Source organism: Dipodomys ordii, unplaced genomic scaffold (genome assembly GCF_000151885.1).
Source record: "Dipodomys ordii isolate 6190 unplaced genomic scaffold, Dord_2.0 Scaffold64, whole genome shotgun sequence".
Taxonomy (NCBI): domain Eukaryota; kingdom Metazoa; phylum Chordata; class Mammalia; order Rodentia; family Heteromyidae; genus Dipodomys; species Dipodomys ordii.
In genome coordinates this window covers 4,351,885-4,362,285 of record NW_012267280.1, presented here as the reverse complement: position 1 = coordinate 4,362,285, position 10,401 = coordinate 4,351,885, and the positions used below count along the sequence as shown (strand labels likewise).

General features: G+C 54.8%; 1 protein-coding gene across 1 annotated transcript; it reads right to left on the bottom strand.

Moving 5' to 3' along the window:
- Positions 1-7,617: 7,617 nt before the first annotated feature.
- Positions 7,618-10,010, bottom strand: LOC105990454 (chromosome unknown open reading frame, human C19orf24). Its single transcript, XM_013022873.1, has 3 exons — positions 9,691-10,010; positions 8,745-8,861; positions 7,618-7,987 (listed from the first exon to the last, which is right to left on the bottom strand). Coding segments are annotated over exons 1-3 (420 nt in total). The 5' UTR covers positions 9,993-10,010; the 3' UTR covers positions 7,618-7,986.
- Between the last annotated feature and the right edge of the window lie 391 nt (positions 10,011-10,401).

Genomic DNA, 10,401 nt, shown 5'->3' with positions numbered 1-10,401 from the left:
CGGACCGGGCCGCTCACCGACTCCCCCCGGCTCTGAGGAGGGGCCAGCTCCGGCCTTTGTCCCACCCGAGCTCCGGGAGGGTCGCGGGCGCCCCCTCCTGCCGCGCCCAGCCGTGCGGGGCTGGGTGGGGTGGGGTTCCAGCCTCAGCCGCGCCCCACCCTGGCCAAGACCCGCGCAGACTCAGCCTCCCCCTAGGGTCCAGCCCCCGCCGCCCAGATCTGCGGAGAAGTGGCGGGAAGAAGTGCGGTTCCTTAGCTTGGCCGGGCCTCCTGAGTGTCTTGGGGAAAGCGACCCAGGCCTTCTGCAGGACCCCCCCCCCCCCGCAGAGGCAGAGATCAAAGGACTCGCCCCCTTGGAACACTACGGACCACAGAATCTTCAATCAGCCCGGATCGGCTCTGAGCCCTCCCCCGGGGCCAGAGGAGAGCTTTGGCGTGGTTTGACCCAAGTCCACAGCTTCCTCTGAAGTCTGCACCTTCATGCCCTACATCCCAAAAGTCACTTTTCCCTTCTGGAATCTGGAGCCAATTTCGACTCTGGATAATCCAGCAGTGCCCACCAGAGCTCTGAAGGTGTCAGGCACACAGCAGGTGGCCCTATAGATTGAGTCTGAGCAAGTTCAGAATGGATCCAAAAGTGTCCAGAGGGAGATCCAAGGTCAACAGCAAACAAACAATTCAACCTTGAAGCTGCTAGCTAGGAAGGATAGGAAAAACCAGATCTGTAATCCTAGCTACTCTAGAGGCTGAGATCTGAGGACTGAGCTTCGAAGCCAGCCTGGTCAGGAAAGTCTGAGAGACTCTTATCTCCAATTAAACACCAAAAGGCTTGCCTTGAATGAAAAAGCTAGGAACAGCATCCAGTTCAAGTCCCAGTACTGACACAAAAGAAAGAAAAAAAAGGAGAGAGACAGAGAGAGAGAGAGGAGAAGGGAAGGGAAGAAAGGCCCTGGTCACAGAATGACCTATCCTTAGTGGGCTTGGTGGCTCACACCTGTAATCCTAGCTATTCAGAAGGCTGTAATCTAAGGATCACCATTCAAAGCCAGCCCAGGCAGGAAAGTCCTTGAGACTCTTATCTCCAGTAAACCACCAGGAAACCAGAAGTGGTACTAAGAGCACTAGCCTTGAGCAAAAAGCTCAGGCTCAAAGCTCAGGCCCTGAGTTCAAGTCCCCATGACTGATAAAAAAAAAGAATGACCTGTTCTCTAGTCTTGCTCTTTTTTTTCATGCCACAGGCTCTCTGGCCAGACCTTGTACTGTGGAGAGTCTGCTACCAAGTGCTGACTAGAAAATGCCTGTGGTGTCCACACCATATCCCACCTCTCTGGATTTGTTTCCCTAGTTGGGCCTAGTGTAGGGTATGGGAACCTCAGCCCAGGAGTCAAGAGCTATTGGACACTGGGGAAGGTCATCTTTGCAGGGACAGAGAGCTCAGAGGTTGGCAAACTGATATGAGCTGAGCAAGACAGGGATGGGTCTCTGAGGTATGTGTGGGCCTGTGTCATTTGTCCACAGAGCTCCCTCTCTACTGCTTGAATGCCATATCACCCAGCATTAAAACCCATGCTCAAGCCTGTAATCCTAAACCATGTAGAAGGCTGAGATCTGAAAAACAAGGTTCAAAGCCAACCTAGGCAGGAGACTTTTTTTTTTTTGTCAGTCGTGGGGCTTGAACTCTGGGCTTGAACTCGGCCTGAGCTCTGTCCCTGAGCTCTTCAGCTCAAGGCTAGCACTCTACCACGTAAGCCACAGCACTACCTCTGGTTTTCTGGTCATTTATTGGAGATAAGAGTCTCATGGACTTTCCTGCCTGGGCTGGCTTTGAATTGCAATCCTCAGATCTCAGCCTCCTGAGTAGCTAGGATTACAGGCATGAGCCACAAGCACCCAGCTCATGAGAATTTTTTCCCCCAATTAACCAGTGAAAAGCTGAAAGCAGAGGTGTGGCTCAATGGGAAAATGTCAGGCTTGAGCAGAAAGAGCCTAGTGAGGGCATGAAGCTCTAAGTTCAAATCCTAGTATGGACACACACACACACACACACACCACACACACTCTAAATATAAAACAACCATGCTCAAACCTGGAGGTGTTCTATCACCCCACCAGGAGGAAATTCTCTGTCTTTTCTTCTCCAGGGCTCTCAGCTGGGCTGGCCTACGTGTTCTGGACTGTAGGTCTTGTCCCTTGATTTGACCACTGACATACCAGGGCAGGGCTTTCAGACAGACTGATCACTTGCAGGGAGGCTTTGGCTCCAGAATACTGGTTCCTAAGAAACTGTCTTGGGGAGGGGGGGAGGTATCTGCTTTAGATTTCTGGGAGCAGAGGTGCCTGCTGGACCTGAAGAACCTGTGGCTGCAAGTGTAGAGCATTCTGCCTGCAAAGGTGTGTGTTCAAATTCCTCACCGCTGCCTGGGCCCAGGAGCCTTTCCTGCTGCATGGGACCCCTGGGTTGGGGAGGGGTGGATGGATAGTGGTCTTTGCTTTCAGAACCTGCAAGCCTTGACCTGGCAGGACCAGCCCCAAGGGCACTCAGGGATGGGACCACCTCAAAAGACCCAGCGGGCCAGCTCATTTGCATGCAGGGGCCACCAAGGCGAGATCTGCCGCTGCCTGCCACCGAGCGGATTTGAGCAGAAGCTCCGCTTTCCTTCTGTTCTTGTCTCTCTCTCAAGGTCAGAGCCCGAGCAGGGACAGGAACAAAGGCAGCTGTCCCCCATTCAACCTCCCCGCACCCGCTGGCCGCTCTTGAGGACCAGGAAGGGAGGGGAGGGCAATGCTTGTGGCTCCAGACCTGGCCCTGACAAACTGCAGTCCAGCACGGTGGAGGCCCCAAAGCCCTGGCCCTTTGGGGGCAGGGGGCTGTCCCAGCCTGGAGGCTCAGCCAGCCACAGGCAGCTGGGATGAGGGGAGGTCATTCTAGATTAGGCTTCTTTTGCAGTCAAAGGTCAGAGGTCAAGCTTATTTTGGGGACAAGGGTCAGGCAGGGCCAGGGCTCACCAGAGACAATGGTTAGCCCCAGGACTAGATCTAGGACAGGCTGTTGATAGGATCCATTCCTGTTCTCCCAGAGTCTGTCTTCTGCCTGGGTCTGTACCCTGAGGTCAAGAGTCCACCCCACACGCAGGAGGGTCTTCCCTAGCCCAGGCCCAGCCTGGCCCCTAGCCCCTGCCAGCAGCCCTAATCTGTCATTGGCCACCCAGCAACACCCACTCACTGCCTCAGCCCACAGGGCAAGGCTGCAGGGGTTGAGATCAGGTCTGGCAGCCCCTCTGTCTTCAAAGGCCATAAAGCTGGAGAGGAGGCTAAAAATATGCAGGGAGAAATTTCTCATTACAGAATAAATTAGACCAAATCCAATGTCTGCTCTAGTGGATTCAGAAATCCTGGGGTAACCAGACAGGATGGGCTGGGAAGGGGGGGTACTGATAGGTCAGGAGGCTCTGCGCCCCCAAGGATTCAGGGTGGCCAGGCAGGGCAGAGTGGTTACAGAGTGCTGACAGGTCCAAGTGATGTCTACGGGAACCCTAGTCTTTCTGGCTACTCAACCTGGGAAGTGGTAACGGGGTGGCTGGGTCAGTGTCCAGCTAAGCTGCCCCCATCTGTGAGCTAGACAGAATCTCAAGACTGCAGAAAATAAAGTGGTAGATCCTTCCTGCTAGGAAATGAAGTTCTACTCCATCATCTGGTACAGGACCCTAGGATTCCTGAATCGGACCACCAGCAACAACAGGCCCCACAGGCACATACCGCTGCTGCTTTTCTACCCTCTCCTCCCATCTCACCTCCCCCTTCCTCCTCCTCCTGTCTGACCTTTCTACCACCCCACCCTACTCTCTACCAACCATCCTCCCTCCTATGGCCCATTTTCTTCCCCAGGCATCTCCCATCTCACCTTCTTCCCTTCCTCTTCCTCCTCCTCCTCCTCTTTTTTGGCTCAAGACCAGGCCTTGGTATCTGACACTTATGATAATTAGCTGGCATTCTACCATCTGAGCCACACCTCCAACCTCTTCCTTCTCTCTTGTTAACCTTCACGTAAGGCTCTCCCTACCTTCCTCCCTCTTCTTTTCCTTTCCTTTCTTCCTCTTTGGCAGAACTGGGATCTTGAACTTGACAGTGCACTTGATTGCCTTCCTCAGCTGGTCCTCTACCACATGAGATATGCCTCCAATCTGACTTTTTGCTGGTTTAGAGCTAGACTCTCACAGACTTCTCTGCCTGGGCTGGCCTTGAACCACAATCCTCCAGATCTCAGCCTCCTGAGAAGCTAGGATAACAAGTGTAAGTCACAGGCACCCAGCTCTCTTCTCCTTTTTGACACTGCCCCCTCCCCCCCTACCGCGGCCACCCTCCCCACCCCCGCCCCAGTCTCCAGGCCTTTGATCACAGGCTCATCCTTCTGAGGCCTCTACTGGCCCTTCAGCCAGCATGTCCATACCTTCCTAGCTAAGGCCAAGGTACATTACATGGTGATGCTGTTCTATGCAGGACCCATACACCACTCTGAACTGCTGGGGCCAGGAATTTTGATACATGTAATCAAGCTGTGTGGCTCCTATGATAGTGTTTCTTAAAGCCATGTGGGGCTATATATGTGGGGAATCACCAGTGCCAAGAGCAGACACTGACAGCTATGTGGCAGCAGGGGTAACTTGGGGCCCCCATGGGGTGAGATGGAGGCCAAATTGAGCCCCTAGAGAGGACAAGGGATGAAGGACAATGACCCAATGACTCCAGAGAGGAGCACAGCCCCATCATCAGCTGTCTCCTAGGAGACCAAAATGCAGGTAGGGCTATGTCTGTGAAGTCCCTGCAGTCAGACAGTAGATGACCCAACCCTTTGTCTCTAGGAAAGTGCTATCAGCGTCATCCTGCCTCCATGGCACAGATAGAGAAGCTGAGGCTGTGCGGTGAGTCACCCAGGACTGGAATCCAGGCTTAGGACCCCAGCTAGAGCTCAGCTGTAAGGAACTGAGCTTACGTCCAGTGGACACTTTGGGCAAATACAGGGGCAAGAGGTTCTTAAGTGGCGTAGGATCTGTTCAGGTGACACCTGTCTGAGCAGGTGTGATTGTGAATTGGGTGAGCTGGCATCCTTCTGGTGCGTGACTGTCTACATGGTTATGTTCTGTCCCTGCATGTGCATTTGCATGAGGTGCAAGAAGCACTGGGAGCCGCCTCCCGGGGCATTCACACTCAAGCACACAGGCCCAGGGCCTTTCATCTCATGCTGACAGACTCCTCTCCCGGCTAAAAGCGGCCCCCAGCTCCCAGCTAATAGTGCATTAACCTTGGCGGGGGTGGCCAATTACTCCAGGCTAATGCTGGGGGGGGGGCGCTTGCATGGGGATGGGCCTGACAGGTGCAGGATGAGAAGCAAGCCCTCTTTGCAGAGGGGGTGGGGCAGGAAGCGGCTGGGCTGAGGGGTGGCATGTTCCCAGCTCCGGATGGCAGCAAGAGGGTCTCTCCTGACCTCATTAGAGTAATTAATGTGCCTTTTGAAGCTGCAGAAGTGGCTGAGAACTGCAGGAAAGGGGGTGCAGATCACAGGGTGAGGGGGGCAGGATTGTGTCTTTGCGCCTGTCCCCCTGGGTTTGATGTAGAGACAAGAGATGGATAGAGTGAAGAAGGCAGATGGAAACACAAACAGGGGACAGTGTTCAAAGCCAGACCCACAGGGCCACGTAGATGGCAAGTAACCCCAGATCAGAGCATAGGGAGTATCCACCCGCATCTCTACTGTTGGGGCTCTTGCCTCAATCCTGGGAGCCACCTTCCTAAGCAGAACCCCATTTTCCCAAGGGTTGAGGTATAATCGAGGACTTCCTGGGATGGTAGCAGAGACTAGGCAGGGAGGCCAGACCACCGGAAAGGAAGAGGAGACTCAAGGTGGGTCAGGCAGTTAAATAGACAAGAGAAGATGAGGACAAGGGAAAGAGGGAGGAACAGCCTGGCCTGAGATATGGACATTCTCCTGCGCCCCAGTAGCTGGCAGGGCCCCAGGAAGGAGGGTCATGGGGCTGAGGTAAACACCGCCTGAGGACCCACCCACAGGTCAGGGACAGGCATTGGTCTCAGCCCACTGGTGTATGTGAAGGCAAGGAGCTTGGAAGGTACAGCCCAGCAGGACTACTTCCCAGAGTCTGGTTCCTGAGACAAAGTAAGGGGGTGGTGGTGACCGACAGCACTAGGCTACCACCTAGTGGTGGCTCTTCTCTATGACATGGCAGACAGGGTTCTGGCCAACAGCTGTAAGGACTCTCACACCACCCCCTATCCCTCCCCGCCCTCGCCCCGCCCCTCCCTCCACACACACCTAAATGTACAGAAACATACAGAGGTGACATGCCACAGCTGGACTGTGCTCAGCAGCTGAAGGGGGGGGGGGAAACAGAATCATAGCCAGGTACCAATGGCTTACACCTGCAAGCCTAGACATTCAGAAGGCTGAGATCTGAGGATCCTGATTCAAAGCCAATTCAAACTGGAACATCCATGAGATTCTTAGCTCCAATTAATAACCAGAAAGGTGGGAAATGGAGTTGTAGTTCAAATGATAAGAGTGCTAGCCTTGAGCAAACAAACAAACAAACAAAAACCCTTAGGGACAACTCAGGTGCCCTCTGTTCAAGCCCTAGGACTAATTCTGTCTCTTTCTGTGTCTGTCTGTCTGTCTCTCTCTCACACACACACATACACATACACACACATAGCCAGGCACTGGTGGCTCATGCCTATAATCCTAGCTATTCAGGAGGCTGAGACCTGAGGACTGTGGTTCGAAGCCAGCCTGGACAGGAAAGTCTGTGAGACATCACCAATTAACCACCACCATAAACCTGAAATGGGGCTATGGCTCAAAGTGGTAGACTGCTAGTCTTGAGCTAAAGAGCTCAGGGACAGTATGTAGGCCCAAAGTTCAAGTTTGTGACTGACAAAAACAAAAACAAAGCTGGGCACTGGTAGCTCACGCCTGTAATCCTAGCTAATCAGGAGGCTGAGATCTGAGGATGGAAGTTCAAAGCCAGCCCGGGCAGGAAAGTCCATGAGACTCTTATCTCCAATTAACCACCAGAAATGGTGCTGTGGCTCAAGTGGTAGAGCGCTTGCCTTGAGCTGAAGAGCTCAGGTACAGCACACAGGTGCAGAGTTCAAACCCCACGACCAACCAGAAAACAAACAAACCAAAAAGGTCACAGAGGAATCGATGCAGCCAAAGGTCTCTCAGGATGAGAGCTTGGTGGGGGGGGAAATAATTCGCACAGACGCCGAAGGGTGTGGTGCACAGGAAGCTGCCTAGGATGCCTCTGGTAACCTCTCCAAAGGTGCTGGTGGGCTGAGACAGATGTTCTTGAGAGCATGGCTCTTGATCACTAGGTGGAAAATGATATAGGGGACGGTACCCTGGCTTAAACAGCGTAGCTGAAAATGGTCCCCACTTTGTCTACCACTGGTGTCCCCTCACACCCCAGCTTTCTATCCAGGCAGCCAGAGCAAGGGCAAAGGAAATCCAGTATGGTCAGGGATGGGGCCCTGGGACCAATTTAGTCCCATTCTGCTACCTAACCCTTACCCAGACCTGGGGTCACAACAGGGTTGGAGCCAGCTATAAAACCACTGCTTCATTTATTATCCCCAGTCCACTAGGAAGGCGCTCCCAGAGACCCCTTAGTCCACCTGCATCTAGGCCTCAGCTCAGGGCCACTCCAACCATTCAGGGGAGGGGAATCAGCACATGTCACAGTCTGGTGGCGGGGTGGGGGTGGGAGGTGGACAGAAATTATGGGCAGTGGCTCCCTTGAACAGGCTTGGGGTGGGGGAGGGTTCTGGAGGGTGAAGCCATGCTGTCCAAGTTGGGGGTAGAGGTGGTGGTTTTACAGTGACTGTACAGGCTCTGATGCAATGTTGAGCGGCACTCAGTAGGACCAGCGTCAGAGTGGCTGCCACGTGTCCTTCCTTCATGGTCCCTGGAAAGGAATCTGGAAGATGAAGGAGATGGGTGAGAGGAAGGAAGGGATGGGGCCACCCTACCAGGCAAATGACTGCTCTCAATCCAGGAAATGTTCTGTCCTTGGGTGGGGGTGGCCCATTTAAGGTACTTTGTGCCACCAGGTCCACCTTTCCCAACTATCTACCAGCCAGGTGAAGTGGAAGAGACCACAGAGGGTTCCCAGGGTGGAGTCCATTTCCCTTGGGGGCTTAGAAAGCCAAAGCCCACCCCTACAGTGGCCCTGCCCCTGGGTCTCCTTAAATACAGACTGCTGGGTCGTCAGCCCAGCTGCTCTGTCTAAAATGCTCTTTTGGGAACTGGTCCTGTTAATTGCCACCAAAAGCCTTCCTGACTACCTGTCCACATTGGTAGCCAATTCATTTCTGACACTGACTTTGGCAAAATGAGCCCCAGAACAAGTGCTGAGGGCCTCAATTCTAGATGAGCTCTCTGCTGCTTGAGCCACACCTCTAGCCCTCTGGCTGTATTTCATATAGAGTAAGTTTTTATCTGTACTGGCCTCAAACCAATATCCTCCTAAGTCTGCCTTCTTAGTAGCTAGGATTTACAGGCATGAATCATTAGGCTCAGCTTCCTTTCCCTTATAAAAGAGAAGGGAAATTGAGGCTATCTGCTGTCACTGTGTCCAGCTTTCCTACCATAACTACCTGGCTGAACCCCAATACCATGCTGCTCTCCAGCCCAGTCCTAATGAAGATGCTTGGGGCTTGAGGAGGACTCCCTACCATCTCAGATTCCTTGTCTCAAAGACAGTCTCCTCATCGCTGTTCAGTGAGGCCATCTCAGTGGGGTCTTCCGTGTTAGTCAGGAGCCCGTACCTCCTCCGCTGTGGCTTTTTCAGCCTGCAAGTGGTCCAAACATGTTGTGATGTCTTACTGGTACTGGTGACACCCATCTTGCTTACTTCTGTCCCATGGGGCTTTCCATGTATCCTGACCCTCAGAGCCCTGCTGCCAATGACCACTCCAAACTTTTGTACCCAAGAGCCAGAAATATTACTAAATCACTTTTGAAGCACAAGGCTCTGCCGGAAGAAAAAAAGGCTGAAAAGTGAGTCTTCCATAAAGGCAAAGGGTTTAGATGGGCATCTGGACTTTGCCAGGACACGGGTCACGGGTGTGGGACAAGGTCAGGGAATCCTTAGTGCCATCTCTCTAGGACAAAGCCATCTGCAGAACCTGGAAAGAACTAGCAGCCTCCACCAAGCCCAGGGTTCTTTTCTGGGGACAGAAGGGAGAGTCAGCACACCTCACAATGAGCCTCAGAGAGCACTGGGTGGGCGCAGGGCAGTAGGAAGCTGCAAGCCCAGAGGTCTCAATGGATGGGCAGGCAGCATGGGAAGCAAGGGAGGGGTACTGTTATCTGACAATGAGGGGCTGGAATAACACCAGGGGGCCTGCCCGGTCACTTCCCTGCATCCTTGTTACCATTCGGGAACAGAGCAGCAACACCCCTAACCAGGCTGCAGAACCAAGCAGCAAACCGGGAACCCAGCATCCACCAAGAGATGCCAACAGCAGGCAAGTCAGGAGGATACCCCGCCCCTATTGCCACATGACGAACAGGCAGCCATCTACGCCCACTTAGGAGGCGGAGCCCAACGTCCAGCACGTAATGTGCGAGGCGGGCCTCAATTGGCTGCGGTAGGGTAGTGGCGTGTGCCTGACGCACCTGAATGCCCGGATGAGGAAGTAGAGCACAGCCAGGCCGCTGAGGCCCAAGAACACGTAGAAAGAGCGCAGCAGCTGCAAACCAGTGGCGCCGGGCAGCCACGAGTGCGTGCTGTTGTGGGGCGCGCCCGGCTGGCTGCCATTAATCGCGACAGGCGGCGGTGAAGGCGCGGCCGGCGGAGGGCGCAGGCTTGAGGGTGCGGGCCCCTCAGCCCTGCCCGGCAGTGCTGGGAGCGGGAGCAGCAGCAGCAGGAGCAGCAGCGGTAGCGGCGGCGGCGGCGGCGGCAGCACGCGAGGCCCCATGGCCCGGCGGAAACAGCGCCCCGCCCCCGCACGCGGCCGCCACCCCGGCGCGCAGGAGCGGAGTCTGCTAATAGCCGCCAGGGGCGGGGCCTGGCGGCCGGAAGCGCATACCCAATTCCTCCCCCGCCGCCCCTCCCGGCCGCCGCTGGCCGGGCCTGTTGCTTCACCGCTCACTTCTGTTAAGGGGCTCAAACTAGGCCGCAACGGGGGAGTCGCACCCCGCTGGGCTTATGTGGTCTCCGGCCGGAGCCTGTCTGGGCACCTTGATACAGCCCACCGGGGCCTCCTCCGGGTCGTCCCGGGCTTAAGACTGCTCCTCCGGGCTGGGAAGGTGGCTCAGTGGTACAGCGCTTGCCTTGCATGCCTGAGGCCCTGGGTTCGATTCCTCAGCACCACATAAGCAGAAAAA

What these genes read in the sequence shown, in the direction of transcription:
- LOC105990454 (XM_013022873.1), bottom strand. Translation starts at nt 9,992, where the DNA reads ATGGGGCCTCGCGTGCTGCCGCCGCCGCCGCCGCCGCTACCGCTGCTG. An exon ending in TTCCTCATCCGGGCATTCAG is followed by an intron (nt 8,862 to 9,690) that starts GTGCGTCAGGCA and finishes GACCACTTGCAG; the next exon opens with GCTGAAAAAGCCACAGCGGA.